This window comes from Etheostoma cragini, chromosome 24, assembly GCF_013103735.1.
Source record: "Etheostoma cragini isolate CJK2018 chromosome 24, CSU_Ecrag_1.0, whole genome shotgun sequence".
Taxonomy (NCBI): Eukaryota; Metazoa; Chordata; class Actinopteri; order Perciformes; family Percidae; genus Etheostoma; species Etheostoma cragini.
The window spans coordinates 8,245,319-8,270,326 of record NC_048430.1 but is presented as its reverse complement, the minus strand read 5'-3'; the positions used below and the strand labels follow the sequence as shown (position 1 = coordinate 8,270,326).

Sequence of the window (25,008 nt, the reverse complement as noted above, 5' to 3'; positions counted from 1 at the left end):
CGTGTGCCGGCGCGGGTGTGATCACACATACAGCGTGTTGTCTTCCTTATAAACATCTAGTCACTGACAAGATGACTAAATTCATATTCACACCCCTGAAAATCCAAGCGAGCCGGAGCTTGTGTGCGAGTCGTGTGCGGCTTCTGAGTTGGACAGCTGTAGTGGTCGGTCAACCATTAAGTTTGGGGATTTAGATGGTGGATAGCAAGGAAATTTAATTAGAGTCCTTGTAACTCTATTAAAACATGATGGACGCTCTTTGCTGTATCGTCACGGGTTAAAACTGCTGAATATTAGAACGAGTCCAGACTGTGTCCACAATGTATTTCATTTGTCAAATTCATCTCACTATTCCCTGAACTACTTTCTTACTGGGGGGTAGAGCCCGACATTTACAGCGATCGCAGGCCAATTTTTTTCACCACAATTCGAAATACATTGTTCACACCTTCCCAAACAAAACGCTCAAAACAACACTAATGTGATGTTTGGTGTGAACGAGACCTGAAGGCAAAGAGAACTGAACCCCAACCCTGCTAATTAACAACGGCAAGCGCACATGCCAAATTTCCCTTTCCTCTCATTAATGGAGTAAACACACAGATGGTACCCCTCATGACCTGCCTCCTCCGATTATACCATTATATTTGTAACTTATTTTCCTGGTCATAAAGTCATTCTATTACTATGACGGCAAAATCAGACAGTCTCCTAGTCAGATTGAGAACCACTGACCTAGACTTACAATATAGTACGCACAGAGGACGGGAGGGCTTGAAATAAACCGGGGAAATGGCAGCCTATCCAGGTCAATCCATCCATCACTGTGCAGTTACTCAGATGGAGGACAGCTCCCCGACAGGGGTCTGAGTGGTTTCGGATTGAGATGGAAGAGGGGGAGAGTTATAGCTCCTGAACCCTCCCTTCTACAGAAGAACCTTGACAAGGAGGACCCGTCCTGGTTTGGCACATTAAGTGCTTAAGTAGAAAGAGTGGGATAAAAGAAGTGGGTTTTCTTAAATTATCATATATGGCAACAAGGGGGGGAGGGTTTAATCCACTTCTAGGATTACTGTTTTATGTTTTTTGTGCATTTTCTACTTCTTCTAAGCACAGGGATTTTCCTCAATTATCTCAAGTCAGGTCATCTGGGACTCCATAAAGATGGCTGACTGGAAGGATAGATGGATGGATGAAGTGCTCACAAAGATAGATGTAGATACACTGAAAACATCCCACATTATATGTCTCTTGTTGAAAAATGTTTATCTCCCCTCAGAGACCAAAGTAATTATCCAGAAGCAAATTGTCTAATGTAGCAGACATTCCAAAAAGAGTCTATGATTCCAAGGAAACAGCACAGCACACCCAAATTATTATCAAGCACTTTCTGTTTCTGTAGAGACAATCTGCAACACTTATTCAGCCTTTTTTACCTGCCACCAACAATGAGTGTCAATCAAGGGTATTACCTGCAGGTGTTTAAAGTGCTGCCTGGTTGAAAGTTTCCTAGGATCACTTACTAACAATATACCATAAAAAGGCACAAACTAACATGCTCATAATCACAAACTATACAGTATTCACACAATGTAATGTCTGAACATCGTCTAACCGTAAGCAGGCGTACGCAAAATATTGTCTATTAATGTAAGCCGTGCGGGCAAATGATTATATTGAACCATTTTAAGATAAATGACTTTTGACTTTTAACTTTGCAGAAAAGGCTGTGAATTGTTTTCTCTTGTGCTGAGCATGCAAACTAAAACATCAGAATTATTGATTGATTTGACAAAGAAAGTCTTGTGCTTGCAAACCCAAAATAACTAAGAAGTATTTCATCTCTAACAAAGTGCTACTACTACGGTTGCTTTTTTAAGTTAGACTACTAAAACAAAATTCTGCTAAAACTACATTTAAAAGATAATCCTCACCTGTATGTGTCCTCTGATGGGCCTTTAGGTGGGAGCTCTTGGTGTACACCTTCCTGCAGCCGTTGAATTGACAACGGTGGATCCTCTTCTTGTTCTCCGGTAGCTCCCCCACGCTGATAACACATGCCGCGCCCTCTTCTTCGTCCTTCATCCGGACAGGGAGTGCGTGCGCCGCCACCAGCCGAGCCGCACTGAGCCCCACCTTCCTGGCCACCAGTTTCAGGGTAAGTGTCCCATCAGCTGAGGCCGTCAGTGTCTGGTTGGGTTTGACGAGGTGCCGGCCCAGTTCTGGCGACGACGGGGGCGTCAGGGAGGTGACGGCGCTCAGCTGGGCCTGGTGCACCCCTTCCATCCCTTCTAGGTTTTCCAGCCCCTTAGGTTTGATGTCTCTTTTCATTCCACCGGTGGAGGGGAAACTCTTCCGTGTCGGGGAGAGGATAACTGAATGTGGGCTTGGGGGATCAGGGAGGCTGGGCAGGCTGGGGAGCAGGACGTCTGTCAGCTCTTCCTCGCCGTCCTCCTTTAGGTAGGCTGGGGTCAGAAGGCCATCCAGGTCTTGGTCGAAGAGCTCCGACAGACGCTTGGGCTCCGTCTGCAGATAGCGCTCCAATTCCAGGCAGGTCTATAGGAAAGAAAGAAAGAAAGAAAGAGGGAGCATAGACTCAAATTTAGACTTATTCAAGTAAGTTTAAACATCCAGGCATCTGCACTGAAAATTCCCATCCTCACGACCAAATCCCACTTGACAATTTCAATAGTCACCAGCTCATGCAATTTGCCTTTACACACCGCGGAAAGAAAATCTGCATGGTGCCATCCACTCACCATGAAAGGCAACTTAGCAGCTCTGCTGGCTGTCACATGCACAGATAGCCACCGAGACAGCCAGGATTACCTGGCAGCTCCAGCTCGACGGCTGATTACACCCTGATTGATTGCAACCGCTGTAGCCTGGAATGAAAGCAACCCGAGTGGGTAGCGGGAGGAGAAGTCCTAAACTGAACAGAACTCCTATCAAACAACATTTTATGTAACACTTTGACAAGCCATGTGTGCACTGGCTTCCACTGGGCCAAGATAGGAAGATTTATTCAGCATTCATGGTCCGCTTCATCCCTATTACTCCAAACACCTCTCCCCTCGGAGGGCAAATAAAAAGGCTACATCGCCGATTTGTGTGAACTGGCATCTTGAGAAGTCTATTACTTTACAACAAGCCGGCGAGGTTCTAAGAGGAGGGAAAGAGACGCTCCATGTCCAAGGATGAAGCTATTATGTTAGAATGGACGCCGCCAGTTTGATCCCGAGGATCGTTGTGTTTCGCTTGTAGCCACTAACCCGTTTTGACAGCTGAGATGGAGGCTAGCAGCTCCACTGGGTGCGTGCTACTCGCCACTTCATTTGTGTGTAAATAGGCACTGACAGACAGAGTATCTAGTTCCATTATCAGGAATAAGGCTGTGCAGACTGAACCCATCAGAGACATTAACAATCGAGCACCCCCCATACCCTCCCTCCTCCCTTTCCTTGTTTGCACCTTCTAAAAATAAAAACCGCACATTTTTTTTCTTCTTTTTGGAATTGGGGGGGGGGGGGGGGGGGGGGGGGGGGGGGGGGGGGGGGGGGGGGGGGGGTTCTGTTGCTAAGGGGAGTGTAATTTCTCCTCTAAGTCGTATTCTTCCAGGAACAAAAAAGGGATTTGGAGTTGTTTCTTGACTGTTTGAACTATTTGCATACTGACATCAAATTAAAAAGCTGCTGGAGACATCTACAGCAAGAAGGGAAGATAATGTGCTGCGCCTCCCCCTCCAATGCACACCTACATGTTTCTTTATTTTATTTTTTCTGTGATGATATTTCTTTCATGTACTACGTGAGAGGTCTCTACAGCCTTGATGGCTGAGGCTAGTGAATTGTGGATTGAATGAGATGTTTGTTTTGCCCTTTATTTATTCTTTAACAGCACAATTAAATATTGAAGGCATGGAGACATGATGAGGGAATGGCATGTGCTCACAGGCAACAAAAACATGGCCAGCACCATCTTCAGACCCCTCCATCCGCTCCCATTGATTTCCGTTTCACTCATTCTCTGCATCACCTTTCTACTTCTGCCTCACCCCCTATCGATTCCCCCAAATCACACTTTTTGCCCTTTTATTCTTCTCATTGTCGTCTCCTTCTCTCCCAAGGTGATGGCTAATTATCCGCTAAAACCAGCTGCTAAAAGGGACTTTATTCAGCAAAACGCTGAGGACTGCAAACCATGTTGAGTGTGTGTGTGTGCATGTGTGTGAGGTAGAGATAGTTCGAGGGAGCGGAAAAGAGGATAGAAACGGATAAGTGAGAGGGGGGCTGAGTGGAAGGTGAAGAAGAAGGAGGAGGAGGGGAATGATGGAGGGACAAGGTGAAGGAGGCAGAAGAGGAGGAGAGGGAGAAAGAGTGAAGGAAGGTGTTGACTTCATTTTCTCTGTGGGGGGTGAATCCTTTTTGGAAGTGTGACATTTGGCATAACAGGATCCTGTCAGCCGTCAAGCCACAGGCCACACACACAACACACACCCACATACACACACTGCACAAGGGTTTATGCACACTGAATGTTAGGTTACAACCCGTGATGATATGCAAGGAAGTGCTTGGTTGTCGGCTGTGACATGGCGTAAGGTGGGGAGTGTGTGTGTGTGTGTTTGTGTGTGTGTGGGTGCATACATGCATACTGTTTCTTATGAGTGTGTGTACTGTACATTTGTGTGCATACACAGGGGAGGGGATTTTTGACAAGATAAGAATGAAAGAAGCTGCAGGTGAAGGGGGGGCCGGTAAAACAGGATTATCGTGCCATTTTTTGCCGTTTCCCTTTCCTTTCTTTTCTCCCATCACTCCATCACGGCCCTTCCCCCACCCACCACTTTCCTCCCCCAGGTGGTGACATTAACATTGTAAGGGAGAAGGTCATGCAGTTGATCAGTGGTTTCTGAGAGTGTAGTGTGGAGCAGTGTGGGTGTTTGTTGTGTATGAGGCTGCATGTAATTATAGTAGTTTGGGTATACGTGTGTTTGTGTATGCACATCATTTTGCAAGTGTATGTGTGAGTAGCATAACATACACTTGCATACATGCACTGTGCTTAATTACTTGTGCGTGTTTGTGCAAACAAACACCTACGCAAATGCATAAAATCGTCTATTCGCTGCTCTCACGGCCTAAAGTGGATTGTGCAACTTGCATGTGTATAGAGGCAAGGAATCAAGAGCCAGAAGCATGGCACAATAGCCAAGATAAAGGAGCACTGATGGCCCGCTTCAGCTCTGTTTGGACAAACGCCGATCTGACGAGCCACCATCACTTGGCTTTGCACAAAGCCAGGGTGCATTGCCTAAAAGGCTTTCGAGATGATTCTTTCATGTGAGCCAGTATAAGCTGAGACAATCCAATGGCTGTTGCAGCAGCCCCACCGCCACCTCCAAACCGGAGAAAATTACTCTGGTGGTGTGGGATAAATTGGAAGCAACAATATTTGTATAAGGTCAACCCTTTTTTGGTCATCCCAAGCCACTTTCAGGTTGTGTCAGGCAATGTCTAATCTAACCTGGCTGAGCAGTGTAAGGCTACAACTAACAAAGGGCAAAGTTGACAGTGATTGATGTTCAAACAGTGAGTTGTGAGATTAGTGTGACCCTGCCAGCTGTGCTATATCTTTTACCTTTCCTGCATCAAAATATATTTTTACTAGTAATAATCTTCCGCTGGGTTCCGGGCAACCCTTGTTTCCATAACCTTATCCCCCTTAGAAGTACCCTAGAATGGCAGTCTAACCTGGAACTTATTACCTGTGAACACACACACATACATAAACAACAATGGCGACCACTGTTGATGCTGTACAGACGGCAGTGAGAAAAAAGAAATAAATAGACACGAATAGGCAAAGTAAAGTAATTCCGTGAGTAATTCCACATTGTAGTCAAACCAATACACATACAATTGTGTACTACTACAGAATATGTTCATTAACCTCTTCAAAACCACTTGAAAATATATGCCTTTCTCGCCTAAATTTTTACCCCCAAAAGGTGATGCAGTTTCCACATACTTTGGCCCTCTGGGATGACCCTGAGGTCATTGGAAAGTTAACACTCTCAATTTGTTGTTTCTAGTGGAAGTGTGACACTAGGCCTTACTGACACAGGGCTACAGAGGTTAGAACAGAGAATTTCTATTTCCGTCCAAGTAAATCATCTGTAAAATTATTAAAAAACACTACTGTAAGCATATCAAATGGGCTACATACAAAAATAGTACCCTAGCCACTTGTCTCAAATGACGAAGATGTGTGAAAGGTGGAGAGAGAGAGGGGGAGTGACATTCAGCAAAGGGTCCGCAGGCCGGATTTGAACCCCGGCCCGCTGCGTCGAGGAGCAAGCCTCTGTATATGGGCACCCGCTCTAACCACTGAGCTATCTGGGTGCCCTAAGTAATCATAATTTGATGAAATGGTGAAATGCCAAAAGAAGGCCATATTTTGCTTTGACAAAGCTTGAGCCCTCACAGGGTTACATTTTTCTAGTCATGTTTGGTATCAATCAACTCGTCTTCTTATTGGCTACACAGGGAGGCTGGTTTTATAATGTTTGGTTTTAATTTGATAGAATAGCTGTCAATATTTAACCAACACCCTCCTCTGTAAACACTACTACTTCATTGGCTTTTAGGATTTCTCAGCTTCCAGTGGATGGATTGGCTAATATCAGCTGTCACTCGACTCCGTAGACTTCAGGCTTTCCATATCTGTGTAGAGATTCAATGTGGCTGCTTCAGGACAGACGGTAGAAGCGATCAAAGTCCAAAAATGATGGACTGTTCAGCTTTGTTTACAAGGAAACTCGGCCAGAATTTACAAGATGGTGAGGGGACCAGCTCGTTTTGGATTAAAAGGAATGGATGTACTTATTCTTTGAACTGTTGGCGATGTAGGAAAAAAAAGGATATGACGACTTTTCACCGCTGTGGATAAAGACACGAGGACAAAGGTAGGGATGCACGCTCGACTTTAGACAGAAACGGTGCTGTGTTTCTTTACGTCATAGCGTAATTATAACCGCTGTAAGTCACCTTATGCTTTGTGTGTTGGCTCAATGGAATCATGAGACTTTAAGCTTTCTAATGATGTACTGCATGAGCGATTTAATGCTTGCATTTCATGAATGAAGAACACGTAAAGTGGAGACACGTGCCGGCACCGGCACAGTGGTCGTGGAGACGTTAAATGAAGTCCAAAATATTTCGCAGATTAGATATTGCTATTATCAGCTAGCGCTAGCTAACGTCAACATAAGGTAGCCGCTAGCTAACGCTAATGCTAGCTAGAAGGGTTTGACGTGACTTTGCCTGGAAGGCTACCAACCAGTAAGTCGGGACTTGAAGTCGCTAAAAACTGTGCCTGGACTACAGCATTCAACTTGCTTGATTCGTTTGACAAGAATTCTACAAAAAAACAAATAAATGTTGACAATTTTTCTTAAATACATGAAATGATTACTCATGATGATGATTTTCAAAATAGTTGACACAATTCTTAGCTTAAATTTGTGTTTCTTCTAGTTTTCTTGCCATAACCAACGTCATTTCCAAGAACGGTTGATGAGTTGAGCACAGCAGCGCTTCATTGCACAGCTAATTACCATGACGATTTTCAGCTGTGGCTTCAGTCACTCAGCCTTCCAGAGTGTGAAACAAAATACATGCTGTTTAAGTCGTATTTGGAATTGACAGTTCATGTGAATGTGTTGGATAGCTGCGGCTTTATTAGGGCAATGGAAATAGCTCTACGACAAGGAAAAGTCAGTCAATCCTGATCTCCAGATGATAAGCAAGTGTTGTCACCTGTGGTCTGCTTCAACTTCTGTTTGTCATTAAAACATTCAGAAGGTGTCCGGTTCAGCAGTGTTTAGTGCAAAACGCATACTCTCCTCTATGTACCGTTTATCCTCCTACTCATAAATAAACATATGTCCTATTTGTGGAAGAATGAATGTGAAAACAAGAAGACTCAGTAGCCCACAGAAGTATATTTACTCAAATAGGAACAATATGCAGTTAGGGTTGGGTTTAGGATCAGGTCACAGTAGGTTTTAGGCACTTGGGCTTTACTGAAAAAAATCCATAAATATTCAAGCTCAAAATGCTAAAACAAAAAGCCAGAAAAAAGGGGCCCATAGACAAATGCACTTTAATTGTTTTGCAGTACACACACACACACACACAGACTGAATCCCTCATGCAGAACCCACCTCGGGTCAGTGAATCCTAAAATACAGCAGGTGTGAGAAATAAATGCTGATCACAAGACATGCTACTCGCAGAGTAAAGCAGGCTTTTTCTCTGACTTTTAAGTTATAAAAAGTCTCTCTCTCTCTCTCCTCTGTCTCACCCTCTCCTCCCCTCTTCCACGGGGCCCTTGGCCTGGCAGCTGATCCTCTCTCCTCCCTTCACATTTGGCCTGCGCCGAGCCGCCTGCCATCACCATCAAAGCGCAGGCTGCCTCCCAACTGTTAGCACCCCGCTAGGTCGCTAATAAAAAGCCTGGGTTATAAATATGAACAGAAGAGCATGCATAATGGCCTAAAGGAAGGCCCAAAACACCACTAAACAGATAAATGTAATGGGGTGGATACGGCTCATTAATTTTAGAATAATTATGTTTAGTTTTTACAGATGCCGTGATAGAGACAAGGTGCTATGAATAATATCCAATGCTGATGCTATCAGGGTTGAAAAGGGCACGGCTGTACGGGGGCCCTGAGCTGGAGGGGGTGATGCAGCACTATTGTATTGGGGGGGGGGGTGCTGTCACATCTTTTTAAAGATGACCTATGATTCCCTGCAGCATCTTCCTTGAACAGCTGTATCATTCAGGTTTATGTTGAATTTTACAGTACTTTCAAGGCGGGTTTGTCTTTTCCTAGTTAAGCTAACCGGCTACTAACCCCAGCTTTCCTTTGCAGGCGTGAGAGCTTTTTTTTTTTTTGAATCTCTGCCATAAATTGAATAAAACATAGGTATTGTTCGTTTTTTTTTTTTATATATATATATACATTTGTGGCTTCTGGATATTGTATTTGGTTGTGATGGGTGTCGACATGTAATACATTCATCGCTGCAAAAACACCTTTTTGCGCAGAATTTGCTTGTAATTGTTGTCATTTTCCACAAATTGGAAAACAATTTCTTTTCAACCCCGACATGACATTTTCATCACTTAGTTGGGCCATGTGTATATCTAGCAGGGGTTTGATTATTCATTTTTTAAAGTGAGTAACATTCACGCCCTGGATGAATTAACACTGGCTTCTCATCTTTTGTTGTTCCACATTTGACTGACTCAACAGTCTGTTTCTTGTTGTGTGCTTTTGTTTAAATTGCTAAATGTCATTGGCCACAGAATCTAAAAGGGGCCTTGGTTTGATTCAGAGGGTGTAAGTGCAATGAAACCACGGCTCTGATTGAAAACCTTCTGAGACATTAATCAGTTTTACCCTTCAAGAAAGGCTGCACAACTATCACAACAATAGGAGCTCGTGGCCTGCAGGTAAGCAAATTGTCTTTATCCTTTTTTTTTCATTCTTTTGATTTCATTTTTATTACTCACTGTATAACTTTACTGACTTTGTTTACAGCCATCTTTGTTATTGCTGTTTGTAATTCAGCCCCACACTTGGCACTTTTATCGAAGGAAAAGTTTGGGCAGTTAATCCAGAGGGCAGTCTTTCACAGAGTGTGTACACGAGAGTGTGTCTATGCACATGTGTGTGTCTTATCCTGCCATAGTGTGTTATGGGGCCTGTGTCTCTCATTGATCTGGTGAACCAGGCCGAGCCATCACTTTGAGGTGACAGCTAAATGACCAGTAGCCCTAGGCACTGGCCATCTCCACAACAGCCTTGGTGTGTTTGCGTCGCAGTGCCTAATCGATACGAAATGATACCGCGCAGGAGCTCATCAGCGGTGGCCGTCGCAGATGACAGGGACGGTAATCTATAGCTTCACTGAGCAATACTCACACAGCACCCCCCCCCCCCCTCCCCTGCACACAAAATCTCAGAAAAGCACCCCCTGCCATCTAAGCTGGCCTTCAGGGTTCTTGCTCCTTCCTGTGCACTCACTAAGAGCTCCGGCCCCCAGATATCAGACTCCTTCGAGAGCAGCATGGCGTCATCGGCGGATCCCAGTTGAGCGGGGGAACCTGCCTACGGGGCCAGGAGGAGGGGAAGGGCGGAGAGCGGGGGGGGGGGGGGGGGGGGGGGGGGGGGGAGATTTTCCTCGACACTGATCTGAATAGCCGAGCGCATTCGCTTCACCCTGTTATTCTCAACGGAGAGAGCAGCAGGGGGGCAGTGTTTGGCCGGAGGGATCTTAGAGCTCCTGATGCCCCGACAGGGCTCCGCAGCAACGGAGCAAAGGAGAGAGAGAGGGAGCAGAGACACAAAGAGAAAGAGCTAGAGGGGAGAGACAGAGCTAATTCATCTGCCTTCCCTGAGAGAAGAAGGAAGAGACAGACAGGTGGAAGAGGAAAAAAACGGGCTTCTTGTCGAGCTTTGCAAAGAATTGCGTTGGAGATTATGGGAGGAAAGTTTACAGAGAGTGCAAAAGGGGAAGTCGCAGCATCTAGGTGCATAAGCAAAAAAAAAAAAAAAATGACTTTGCTGATTAGAGGGGGAAAAGAAAGAGAGGGAAAGATATGAAGCTTGAAAAGCCACAGACAGGAAACAGGAGTCTTCCTCCTCACTAACTAACAGCTCCATCTCTCCAGGCAGCCGAGCCTCACCTAGCTTCAGATAACACGCCACGGAAACAGCTTAATTACACACACAGCCTTATCAGACGACATTAGCCTCACAGTAATAATCAGGGCCGCCGTCAGCCTCTCCGTCAAAGGCTGGCAACGCAGCACCTTGAGGCAGTTTTACACAGTGCAGGCTTCAGGCTGATAACAGACACTGCCAGTTGTTAAATCACGATTTGCTGACGTGAGTTTGAGGGAATAATGCACATGTGGTTGTAAACCTGACACCTCCTTTGCACACAGTCAATTTTTGTTCAGATGGATGCGCTAATAGACCCTTGAAACGGTTTTCAGGCAGCAAATTCAATTTTGTTTTGTTGGACTAAATGCTTAGATTTACATTTTACGCACTTAAGCTGACACTGTAATTCACGGTCCAGTCTTCGGCGGGTTGCTCTTGGACATGGGAATTGAACCTGTGATTGTTTCCTTTGCGGAACAGCATTAGGATCAGTTTTTCGGTAAGACATCTCCCCGCTAAGCCCTCAGTTACAGTCGGTTTACGCGACACGTTTATGTGTGTTTTTTTGTGTGATGGAGAATCTTCAAAGCACCTTTCATCTGGCAGGAAAGCCACACCGATGGAGCACTTAGAGAGCAAAAACCTGTGTGACCCCTGCCTAATGGAGCAGAAAGACATTTCCCATCGCTTTCTCTGAGCAGACACAACAGAAACCACACATCCGCAACATGCCCGACACAAGGGACCTCCACTCTGTCTTCCCATCACACAACATGGACGCCAATATGAAGAACCTCTCTGCAAAAAGATATTTAAAGAAATATTGTTACAAGTAACGGATCCACTCGGTCCTTAAAGTGCTAAAAGAAAGTTAATCTGAACGTCTACATTTCTGCTTAACTTGGATTTATACAAAAAAAAATCATTAAACAAAAAAATGATGTACCAAACTGAACAAATTCACTGCTGCTTTTTTGTCCTACAATTTTAAAAAAAACTGCTGTCACAGACGAAGCTACGCATATATCCTCTAAATACTGAAAGTAGCCTGACAAGTAAACACCTTGCCGACCTTAAGCGTGATACAGACAGTATTAAGAGGTCTTAGGCCCAGAATACAACAAGAGTGCTACGTATAAAGACCTCTGCTGCTCCGTATCAACAGCTTGTGACAAAGTGTGGAAAATGCCTTTGTTCTGGTATTAAGTCGAGGATCACAGAGGTGAGGGTGAAATAGGATAGAGGATAGAACAGAGGAGGACAGAAGAAGCATCTTGAGACTGAAGGAGATGAATGATGGAGAGGAGGGCGAGGTTGGAGCGCAGAGGAGAATAGCAAGGCATGGAGGGTGGGGGGTGGGGGGGGTAGGGGATAAGGGAGGGATTGGGGTATAATCCCAACGAGTGGAGCCGTGTTGCACTCGCCGGGGAGGGGAACTCTGTCTCTCTTTAACTGGATTTTGGTGAGCTGCTGTTTATCGGCGTTTGAGTCGCCAAGCGCTCCCTCTCAGTTGTCAAAGCCATCCTAATCTAATCAGGAGACATTTCAGCCATTTTGCTTTTCAACACGGCAGAGCGTTGTTTATCGGACACGTTTGTGTGCTCGTGTGTGTGAATGAACCAGAATAATGTATGTGTGCGGGTGCACGGATAGAGGGGGTCGGCGACAACAGAGGTTTTACACCGGGGTTAGCAGCTTGCAGCGGGATTTGGGGAGTCTGTGCTCCGGATGTGGGGACCCCATTGTGTGCGGCAGGCTGGCTAATCTTCATTACCGCACACAATGACGGGGCAAGAGAATGGGGCCTTGGCTGGAAAAGGCATGAAAAAACAAAAAGAGTGGCGAGCAGCGAAAGAGAAAGAGAGAGAGGGGAGGGAGGGCTGAAAATGACAGAGGGGAGAGGAGAGAGGGGAGAGATAAAGGGAACAGTGAAGCGGAAAAACTCAGCTTCCTACTCATACAGTGCAAGTCAGAAAGGGCCGCTCGGTATCCTGATCACGTCCACAAACCGTGAAGTGCGACTGTGGCGCCGTGCCCGCACTGATAAGAGCCAAAATGGTTCATTCTTACACGCTTCTCTACAGCTGCAAAGAAAGCAACCTCTGTTTCTTGCATGCCATCTGGTCTTGTGTTTCACCTGCAGGTGTTGTGTAACACTGTGTAACGCTTGTCTGCTAGGGCCACCGTTTCAGGCTTTGTCACTCCAAACATTAGGGTTAGCTAAGACGCAAAAAGGGGCGGTGAATGTGTGAGTGGTGCGAGCGCGCGGCAAGAAAACGAGCAGGATGAAGCAGGTCAGTGGCACGGTCTTGCGAGGCCGAGGTGGATTAGCTCAGGATCGCAGACGTGCTGGAGTGTGTGTTTTTTTAGCGGGGCGGAATCTGTGAAGTTCCGCAAGAGCGTGTGCATCCCGGCGACTTTATGTGTATCCGAGAGCGTGCAAACAGGAGGTGGGGCTCTGTCGGTTCCTCTTTATTCCCACGTCAGTGCTTTCAAAACAAACCTGAGCGACAAAGATTAGCCCAAGCCGCTTAAAATATTGAAAGACGTCTCCTCGCCACAGCTACTGCTGTGGGCTGTCCTCCAAGAGATAGGAGCGAGAGAGAGAAAGAGAGAGGGAGAGAGGGAGAGGGAGAGCGCATGGGAGTTTAGGTTGGACAAGGATGGGCGGAGGCAGCGTGGCAAGCTGAACCTGTTCACCCCTCTGGGCCGAGCGGCTGGCTTTTCAGTGGTAAGCATAAACGGAGGGCAAGGACTTTTCAACCCAATTTCATCCTGACAATGCACGGCGGCTCAGCGGCGAGGGAAAGAGGGCAGTTAGATGCACTAAGAAAGGTGTCAGGATCTCATTGACTTTGGCCTTTAGCTCTAGATGTGTTGGCGTGTGTGCTTTGATTGCCGTGCCACAAGTATAGCGTTCAGTTTGAGAAAGCGTGTGATTACAGGGCAAAGGGTAAAGCCCAGAATAAGAGCTGCGCTATGGTTCGGGGATAAGTTTAAAGGCTGGCAATTGAATGTGTTTTCTAATTAATGGGAGGTCGTGATAGTTACATTGAAACATGTGCCACATGAGAACAAGTGCGTGTGTGTGTTTGTGTGTGTGTGTGTGTGTGTGTGTGTGTGTGTGTGTGTGTGTGACACATACAGTGTGCACACCAGCTGCTCCGCTGAATATTCTAGGGAGAAAACAGCCACTTTACTTTTTGATGCACACACACAAGTGCAGTACAAACACACACACACATACAAACCCAATGAACTCTGTCTGTGAAGCTCTCTCTGTCGCTGTCTCGCTTTTACACACACACACACACACACACACACACACACACACACACACACACACACAGCAATGAAAATTATTGATGTGCTCTCTTATAAAACAGTGGCTGCTCCCTAAAGTATTCCTGGCAACATCACAGGCTGAAAATAGCTACCGACCCAAATAACTCTCCTCGCCGGAACGAAGACGGAGCCAGACCGCGGCCACCGGCGACTGGCTTTACTAATTGGCATCATTTTACAATGAAACAATATCTGGGGCAAAAGATGGAATTACACATATAGCAGTAAACTGGAGAGTGGGCAAATGTGCTGTCTAGCCACGCAAATGCTTGCGGAGACGAGTGGGGAAGGAAGGGCGGGCGGGGGGGGGGGGGGGGGGGGGGGGGGGGGGGGGGGGGGGGGGGGGGGGGGGGGGTGCTTTCGTTCTTGTTAGCATAAGTTATCAAATTCTCTTCATTGGAAATACGCGAGGGAAAATTGGGTAGTGAAACATTTATGCGACACCATCAGCTTAGTTAAAAGATGGGAAAAACATCTACAGCGGGGGTTCTTAAATGTTTCGAAATCACAGATCCCCACACGGAGAGTTTGTTTATGATTGATTTAGCGTTGAATAATAGAATTTAGGACTCGGCTTTGAGATGGATAAAGCCACATGCTCACACATTTAGTTGAGCACATTGGGTGTAAGTCTGGAGATTGACACACAGATTCAAAGTCGGAATTCTAGTGAGAATATTACTTATTTGCAATGCAAATCTTGTTTCAGGTATCTTCTAAGAATCAAGTTTGAATTGAATTGAATGGAATTAGTGTAGCAACCTGTCATTTCCCTTTTTTTTAACAACACAGCCAAAAGTTTCCACCACAATTTTAAGCTTGATTTATATGCAAAACAGGTTTAATATTTGTACTTTCCTGACAACTTGTGCACCCTTTTTATCTTCTAATTTCTTATAAATAAATTAAAATGACTTGATAATGAGATTGTGTGCACAGATTAACACCATTTACCTCCTGGAAATCCACTTTTCAGGACTAAAAAAACCTTCTTGCATCCAAAATCTTTGAAATGGCACACTGTGCTTGCCCAAGGCCCTGCACTTATGTCAGCCACAAGACTCCACTAAAACACCCGGTTCAGACCAAAAAAAAGTCCCTCAACACTGTAACACGCATCCTGTGAACTGCTCACACACACTCACACGCAAGTACTGTACATAAAGGGAGAGGTAGAGGGAAGAAGGCATAAACACAGATGTCTTTTGGCAGCCCAAATCTTAATTAGCACCAGGAGATTCATCTAATCAAAGGGTTGCCAGCCTATCATTAAGGCTAAAACACACACTGCTCCCCTCACATACCAGCACAGAACAATGGGAAACAGAGGTACGCTGTCACGCTGATGAATGGCTCTTCCCACAGGTCTCATTAAATCACAGAAGGGCACTTCCCAGGCCGTTCGAAGAGTTAAGCAGGGTGCAAAATCACCCTCTCTGACTGTCTACTGTGACTACTTTTCTCCTTTACAGCCTTTTTTGTTGCAAGGCTGCTTGTCAAAATAATATTTTTTTCTTAGTGAAAATGTGTGCTTTTAGGCATTGACATATAGGCTAATCCCAATTCAAGCTGAATTTCCCTGGTTTTTAAGGATAAAAATCCTATCTTATTCAGACAACTCAGCCCTGCAGCGGTTTGGAATGACAGAAACTACATGATGTACCCAGTTGGCTGGATATACCAGTGTCTTTAGGGTAATTAGGGACCCAGTTTAATCTTCCCGAGAATTTAGCATCCGCTGCTGACAATGGAAAACATCCTTTAGCTGTCTCCGAGCACCCATCTGAGTCCTCACCCCGGGTCTCAAATACATGAAATCAAAATAAAGCCTTTAAACAAACAATTGGAGAAACAAACTAGTAGTGGAAATAGTGATGAAAGACGAAAAGAAGAATGAGGATTCTTTAGAGATCAGATCGATGGATGGAAGTGGTCCTGACACCCTGGCCAACCAGGCAGACAGCCTTGCAGCAGCGAGCCACAGCAGGTGGAAAAACACCACTGTCTTTGCATGTTGGACAACTGCAGCTGAGCCTGGCATGCAAAGCGCGCACACACGTGACTGCATAGACACTTGGTGTCGCTTACATAACACAGCTATAAGTCCCACCTCTTCTCGAAGCCGTCAACTGGCATTGTTCCTTGCTGGACTCTGTGAAACCCTAGAAGCGAGATAAGATGATTGTAAAAGACCTTAACAAAAGCACACGCTTCTAAAAAGTCAACAAGGCCCGGATTGGTAACTCAGCTGCGATCTTCACCGATGACTGTGTCGCTTTATAAACTATCTGACCGGTTTCAGAGCGCAGGGCGTCCTTGCGGCTGTCACCACCAAGAGCTTAGGGCCGTGATTGATGACCGGCTTTGGATGACAACAACAAGCAGTGGTGTTTACTCAGGGCAAATTGCCCTTGTCTCTTTCCACCTTCCATCTCTTTCTCCCCCTTTCTCTCGCTCAATCTTTGGAGAGAGATGGTCCACATGGCTGCATCTCTGGTTTCTGGATGGCTACGAGTCCCCCGGGGTGGGATTAGCCTCCCAGAATGACAGCTAAACAAACAAATAGGCCAAAGCTGGCCTTCCTGCTTGCCAAGGCTGCCTAGCAACAGGTAGGCAGTACGATGGGATGTAACGCTTGGTATGCCGCAGCCAGTGATGGCTATAAAAATGCCTGGACATGGGGCGAATGTGTGGCCATAACCAAAGCCAATAGGTTTTTATAGATGTGAACATGCTGGAAGATTAAACACGTTGCGGTCCGAGCAGGAAATAATTAGGACGTAACCACGGCAACAGACAGACTACTTGAAGCCTTTAGATACTTAAGGCCGTGATTCAAGGAAATTATTTCGCGTCATTTAAACTACATATCACTGACGTGTCGCTCTGATGACATTCAACCATTACAACAAGCAATGTCCAACGTAGCAACAACTACATGGCAACATCAGCAACGACAGTGAGTCATCTTTCATCATCTTTTATCTTTGATCAAGCTCATGAACGTAGCCAGATACTGTATTGGCCCTCCAGGCCCAGGCTGACAGTAAAAATCCAAACACATGTTCTCATATCCGAAACTTACACATCCACAAATGTTTATAGCTGATGGCAGCAAAGTAGTTTAACTGTAATACTGTTAAATGCTGTTTCTTAGCAACACACTTCCAGGAAATCCCAACACCTGGCCAAGAAATTGCACTAAATCCCCAGTAAAACATGGAATAAATAAACATAAAACATGTTAATAAGTCGCATTAGTGCTGCTAGTTGGATATGTTAACTTTTAGCAGAACCAGGCTGTTTCTCACTGCTTCCAGGCTTTCTGCTAAGCTAAGCTAAGCTAACAATGGCCTTGTTTAATGGATAGATATGACAGGGGTATTGATAGTGTCTTCTAACTTTTAGCGAGGATGGGAAAACGTGTAGAATTATTACTTTAAGCCTATTATTTGCATGATGAAAAGTCAAGCAGGTGCTAGTTTGTCCCAGTCTCTCCACCAGCGATTCCACCAGCAGCTTGGTGCCATTATTTTTGACGCATTCTGGATAAATGAGCCTTTATTCCGCATTGTGCCAAATGTTGATTGCATAACACTCCTGAGTTTTGACTTTTTGCAGAAAGACTGACTTTAAATGGGGGTTAGAGCAGGGCAAATCCAACAAGGCAGCAGTGACTCTGTCTTCTCAGAATTCAAGAAAGGGAGACGGAGCCAGAGAAAGAGTCATGAGATAAAGAGAGAGGGAGAGAGAGGGAGATTTTGTGGTAAATCCAAAGCATAAAACGAGTGCCTGTGACTCTCTCTTCCTTTCTCTTTTCTCCCCGCGGTTGCCAAGCCGGATGGCAGCAGCGAAGCATGTCGGATCACTGTAAGGTGCTGTAACGGCTTCCCGATTTCGCCTCAAATGATGTGAAAGTCATTGCCAAGCCATGTGTGCCGGTGTGAGGCGAAAAAAATGACTGGCTCGTCTTCTCGCTGTTAATCAAACCTGGGGTGGCAGAGCGTTTTGCAGACGGAAGCCGTACATAAAGATGTGCTTGTTCACAACGCTCCCGTTCCCCCCTTTCTCTCGTCTTCCCCTAGCTGCCTTTTTTCTTTCTACACCACCACCTCTCCCTCTCTCTCTGACGGTCCAGTCACCGGAGCATCTGACAAATGAACGCGTCCTCCACGTCCTCTCTTTCATCAGCGCTACCAACCTTTTCATCAACGCCCATAAAGCAGTAGAAGGCACCTATCACTGGCAATCGCCTCTCAGCTGCCTGAGTGATGAGACAGAGGTGGCAGAGTTCAGTAAGCGCTCTTATGGCGGAATGGATGTTACTGGGTCAGGGGGTCGCTCGCACATCTCGTTACACAGCATACACAGACACACAAACCTGTGCACTTGCATGTGGCGGTGGCCACAGATAACACATCCAAAACAATGAAAATCTGAGCATGTACAACGTATTGGCTAGTCAAACCTGTGCTGATGCATTCATGCAACACAGATAAACAAGGATGAGGGTGTTCTTATCCCTGGGGTTCGAACTATGGGTAAAATGGCAAACTAAATACATGCAAAAGCTAAACTCCTAGAAAACAGCGAGCCCTGTCTTGTTTACATAACTGCTGCTGCTGCTCAGGAGCCAAATTGAGTTTTTGCTGTTACAGCTCATTCATCTGTTTATACTAATTAGATGAACTCATAGCTATTTTGGTCGAGGCTCCCCCCCCCCCCTCCTCCAGACATGCATCTTTTCTTCAAATCAATGCATTGAGTGATAACCTTGTGGCTGAAAACACTTAAAAGCATGCAGGGGAGATGCTGCATGGTGCACAAAAGGCTTCCTGTCATGCCTCGGTCAGCACTGGCCAGGCCATGTCAAATAGATTCTACATGGCATCCATCTTCAAGATCTAGACAACAACACTGCAAGAAATCAATTCTATATTTAACATATGAGTGTCATGAGGTGGCAAGGGCTCGTCAGAATTCTTTGAGGATGTCTGGGAATTAAGCTACAGTATAAAGGACCGGGGTATTGTATGAATAACACAAAATTCTTAAGAATGAATGTAATGTCCAGTTTGGGGTGATGTTGTAATGCTACGGGCCTGCCTTCCGTCACATTTTGAATGGCTTTGTTCAAACTGGACCAGATGTCAGTTAAACTAAAAGAGAATAAGGAGGAGAGCGTCCAAAGTTGATTTCAGGAATTCCACATGTCATACTTACAGTTGATGTGACATTTTAATAAAGCCACAGGCGCGGAACGAAGACACCACCAGGAGCTCTTTGGAGACAAATAAGATTAAGTCCCAGTTTGTCCTTCCTCCTCCTGCTCACAGAATACTGAACTGCACCAATAACAGGATTGATTTAATTTGAATTTGCATGTAATTACATCAAATAGCAGCAAGTAAAAGGTCACAGAGAAGAGATGGGGTGTGTTTTGACCTGGTCATTTAAGCTTCCTATACCTGGACAAGAAAAACATGATTCAGACAATCATATCATAAATCATATGTTCTTATTGCTGGTACTGGTGGTGCAAAGCAAAGAAGAGGGACTTGGGGAAAATTGTAACATGACATACGCTGTGTTATAGCAGAACACACCAGTTCACCAGGCTTACACAACAGCCCTGCAGAGATCAAAAATCCATATTGTGCTAATTCTATAAGAGGAAAGCAAGGAAAAAAAGAGAATTGAGGAACAAGGGATGGAGGAAGACGGAGACAGGAAGGAGGGGGCCTGTTGGCTGCGCTCCCCAGTATGCCTGCTGTGTGTGAGAAAGCAGCTGTGGCCTACTGAGGATTACATAACATACTGAGACACAGACGCACCGGCGTGCACGTACGAAGACATGCGCACGGCAGCGTATGGATGCGTATGGATATTTACAGTTTTGCTGCAGATTCCCTGCTCTATCTTTCTTATTGCTCTTTTGTTGGGTAATCCTTATTGTGATCTCTCTAAGGGCTGAGGGAGGGGTCGCCATGCAGTCTCTCTGACCCTGACCACAGCTTTAGGAGAGACTTATCCCTTAAAGGCCTCAGACAAACTATTAAAAAACAACCGTCTGCATCTCTACTTCTCCATCCTGTTCCCCAGGACACCAACCATCGGTACCCTCTTCTTCTCTGACTGTCTTTTCCGAGTGTGTTCGTCGCTCCTGGGGGTGGGGGTGGGGGTGGGGGTGGGGGTGGGGGTGGGGGACCAGACTGTGAAATGCGAAACCCTGCAGCGAGGTGAATGTGCATGCTCTGCAACTTCCTCCACCTCCACGGTTGCTCCCCCGCCTACAGACGGTGCCGCTGCTGCCTGGGAAATGTGCGTGTTCACGAGTGGCGAGCGAGAAGTGGATGTAAGTGGATGCATCTGAGCATGCAGGCTTGCTCATGGAGGTTTGCGCCGAAGCGTCCCGCTTCCCCTTCCGCATTTAGAAACACTAAGGCCATGTGCGATCTGCCCACATCCACCTATAGAAGCCCATAATGCACCGTGCAGCATCATAAAGACATTTCGCTTGGCTAGGCATCAGGCACACGGTCTGTGTGGGTGTGTGTTAAATCCCTAAAGAATAATATATGTATTGGAGGGTATGGAGTGTGTCCTGAGGTCAATGACAGACAGCCATTTGTGGTCTCCTGTTACCTCCTATCCGTCAGGGTCAAGTGCCGTGGATGAGGACACGTCATCAGCAGACCCTGAAGGCGGTTAAAAGATCAGCCTGGAATTCCATCCAGATGTTTTGTCGTTCATATTTTAGTATCTGAATGCTCAGAGGACGCTGATAAATGTTTGACAAGAAAGCCAAATTAAGCTTTATTACAGCGAATGCCAGTTTACAAAAGAGCATAACAAGCACTGGAAATTGCAGCCAAGATAAACACTGATTTCTTTTGGTATGAAGATGCAAGATTGTACATGTACACTTTGCTTTGAGGGAAACTGGGTTCTACTATAATAACTTGGTTATGACCAGCTATGCTTGTTCCAAATCCATCTCAGCCCTGCTGTTTGTTCCAACTATACACAACCAACTGTACTGGGATTTGGAAACGAGACAGAACAGTTCAGTTTGGCACTATTTAGTTCAACAATGGAACAAATAGCAGCCTCAAATGTACCATCTGCAGACCTGCAAAACACTTTTCTCTGTTTCTGTTCCCCTTCCCCCCATAACCGTCTGAATCATGCCTCACAGACACCAACAGTGGACACAGTCATCATTCTTGCCATTGCATCTCAGGGAGCCATTTAGGGTCCGACGACAACGGCCTCCTATCTCACCATCAAACCCCATAAAAGCATCCAATTCTAAATTGGGCCTGGAATACAGAGGGGATTGCTCAAACCGCGGGCGTCGGCTGGAGGCAGAGCTTTTAAGGCGAGCCACAACTCATAATTCATGTATTCAGGGGGGCTCGGTGGCATCTTCATGTTGTTACAATGAACACAAGGATTGCTTTGCCAAGAACATTTCTGAGCTGTGTGGGGTGAGGGCGGTTTCTTTTTCTTTTCTATATCATTTTTTTAGGCATTTGAGGCCTTTATTTCCACAGGACAGATGAAGACATGAAAGGAGAGAGAGAGAGAGAGAGAGAGAGAGAGAGAGAGAGAGAGAGAGAGAGGTGGAAGGACATTTAGCAAAGGGGCGCAGGTCAGAGTTGAACCAGCAGCCGCTGCATCATGGCGTAAACCTCTACATGTGTGCACCTGCTCTTCCAACTGAGCCAACCTGGCCCCCGGGAGAGGGGATTTCGAAGTGTGGGTCGAGTCGTAATCCTCGTGCTCACAAGGACACAACGCAATCTTCTTATCCCAAATAAGGGTTGTTGCAAAAACTTTGATATTCACTGCAATGATCCGTTATGGGATGCAAGACAATGCTTTGATTAAAAGCCTGCACAATTGGAGAGATGTTTTTAAGCCCTAAGAATGATACAGTTGCCTCGTTTTTAGTGTTTTCTTTAATGATGGTCCTTTTGCTGTCAGCATTTAATGGATTTCATTACATTTTGACAGTAAAAGGACCATAATTAAGGTGCATGCAGATCAGATGACATTTCATTTTTGAGAAGTTTATCAGTTTAGACCAGCCATACTGAAGCCAGGTTCAATAGAAGAGGTTATCCTGCATGTAAAAATAATAATAAAAAAGAGCAGAACACAATTTGCTTTGCTAAAAGTAAGAGCAGATATCAGCTTGGTTAAAAATAAAAGGAATGAAAGTACATTCTCCACATTTAACAGACCTTGACTGTTAAACTAGAGGCTTTTCTTTAATTCCAAAAATGGACGTTGTCCCAGTGTGAAAAATCTGCAGACATTTCTAGTCTCCACCGAGAAGAGCTTTTTATTGTTTTGCCTACACACAGCTGTCCCTCTTCCATTTGCATTAGGTATTGATTTTGAAATGCAGGCTGTGGGTGAGAAACAGGGAGAGATATTCACTGCATATGGCACACGCAGGCCCATGCCATTTGAAATCCACAGACAGTGGAGCTGTGAGTTGGAGACTTGTTAAAAGCTGCGTCGGTGGCTAACAGTAGGATGCCAATTAGGCTGCTTGGCCACAACGAATGGATTCACGGTCACGCACCGGTTTCTCTCTCTCTCTCTCTCCTTCCTCTCCTTCTCCCCCTATCACTCCCCCTCCCTCCTCCACCTCCCTATACGCAAGGAGCAGAGTAGTGGGGAAAAGCCGAAGCTCCTATTGCATGAACAATACCGGCATCAAATTTCCATGCAATGATTTTTTTTAATTTTTTTTTTTGCTCGGTCAGTCAAGCATGGAAAGCATCATCATCATCATCATCAGTAGCAGCAGCAGCAGCAGCATTAATGCAGGTGGACCGACTGGCTGTTTGGCCCTTATTTTGACTTAGATCATGGAAAACAAAGGGTTGTTAGTGGAAGATAGTGCTCAGGCTGAGAAACACAGAAGAATTCTTTAAAAAGGACACATTTTAAGCAATTTCACAGTAGAGAACACACTGACACACACACACACACACGTATTTCCTATATGGAAATTGTAGCTGCCCAAACTAAAATAGATGTGGGATACAGTGAGTGGAGTATATTGGCCGTGTAAAGTGCCGGTGCGTCTCCCTATCACCATGTGGCCGCGTGGAACCCCGTGCTTATCCATCCCCTGACTGAACTTGGATAGAGGAAGTGTGAGGTGCTAAAAATGTAGGGGACGGTTCTTCTTTTCCTGCGCAGCCTTCACACATTTATCCACCCCTGCATTTAGAGATGGTACAAAGCCAGACATGTTAGGGTATGCATTATGAATAAGTGAGGGGACTTCTCTCCATACAGGGGGGTTCAAAACTCAGCAATCTGAGGGATGTAGATGTATTATTCACGACCAATCCAGTCTCTATTATGGGATTCGGCTCTTCATCTCTTCCAAATAGCAGTTGACAGCTTTATTACGCGCCCGCGTGCGTTCGCATCTAATCCACTTTGCCATCTCTGGGAAAATTGTCGGCTATATGAGTGATGGAAGCATTTCATCTCGTCATTTCCCCCCTGAACTACACACAACCACGCTTTGGGGAAAAAGTTGACGCCTGCATCTCGAGTGCACGTGAACGCGAGCGAACTGTGTGGTTAAAGCTGTGTAAACGAAGATGATGAGATGAGGCTACGCCAGCTAGGAACGAAAGTTGAGACATACCTGCTGCCAGTTTTCCTCCAGCGACGGCATGGCAGAGAAGTAGCCGGTGTCGTGAACGAGCTGAAGTTCCTGAAAGATACTGTGGTTCGCTAAGACATCCATGCTGACGCTCGGGGATGAAAAACAAGAATGATCCACAAGAAATATGCCTCCTTTTTTGGCTGTCTCAGACCTCTGCATCCACTTTTTTCATATTAGTCCATAAGATGGAGATTAATTGTTCAGTGTAGTAGTGGAAATGTGGCGATTAGGGTCCCTGTACCTGCGCGCATTATCGGACTCGGTGCGTAAAAGAGACAGGGGGTGATGGAGGCTCCATGCGTATCCGTGTTGCCAAACTAGACACTGATACGGAGCCAAAGGAGAGGAGGGGCTTGGTAAAAGACAGGGCGTTGCTTAGTTTGTCAATCAACTCCCCTGAGCGTCCATTTAAGGCGAATGGGCGGCTGAGGAGTCATTTGAGCCGCGGCGGAGCGTTGGAGAGGCGGGTTTAAGCAGATTAAGCGCGCGGGATTGGCTCTGGTGCCACGTCACTCAAGCCAACCATGGGCTCGATAGGTGAGCTATTTATGGATGGGTATATTAGATTTGGAAGAGGGTCTGAAAGGCTAGTCTAAGAGGAGAAGCCGTGGTGTAAACATCATGTGCTCACAAGCATTAGCTGGAAACAGTATTAATAGGCTGCTATATTGTTCCACAGTGTAAATATTAATTTAAAATGTGATGCAGGATGAGGCTGTAGGAAAAATATATCCCTGTAAAGGGAATCCATGCTTTAATAATGAGTTTATCGTAAACCTATCATACTTAATGATATTTTAATGTCCTATAACATCTCCATAATGCTGTTCCTGTGTTCCTGCTGAGACTGCATTATTTAATAGTGTCTGTATACTATATCCATGATAAGATTTAGTGTGTTTATTATATATTTGTAAAGCCATATTAGCGTTATAATCCAGTCGAGACTCACAAGTTGGTCACTGGGGTTAAAAATCATAAAATGTATGTGACAGGCAAGAAGCTTATTACACTGATCCACATTGATAAAAATCAGCCTCCGCACTCCTTTTATGCAGCTCCTGCTGTAAGTCAGAGTGTGTGTGTGTGTGTGGAATGATAGATAAGTAGCCAAATCTTCCTTGATGCGTCTTGTTTGGTGGTGTGAGTGATTCGTTCGGCCCGTGTAAGCCATCAAAATTTACACTTTCATGCAGGCTCAATAGTATTCTCTCTGTCT

At 45.5% G+C, this 25,008-nt stretch overlaps 1 protein-coding gene across 1 annotated transcript in view; it reads right to left on the bottom strand.

The window, feature by feature from the left end:
• The window catches only part of LOC117939400 (Krueppel-like factor 7), a 33,021-nt gene extending 8,893 nt beyond the window's left edge, over nt 1–24,128 (bottom strand). Inside the window, exons 1-2 of the mRNA XM_034864740.1 lie at nt 23,769–24,128; nt 1,935–2,556 (exon numbers count right to left, since the gene is read on the bottom strand). Of these exons, the coding sequence (XP_034720631.1) occupies nt 1,935–2,556; nt 23,769–23,948 (802 nt within the window). The 5' untranslated portion in view covers nt 23,949–24,128. The remainder of the gene's footprint in view (nt 1–1,934; nt 2,557–23,768) is intronic.
• Nucleotides 24,129–25,008: the final 880 nt, after the last annotated feature.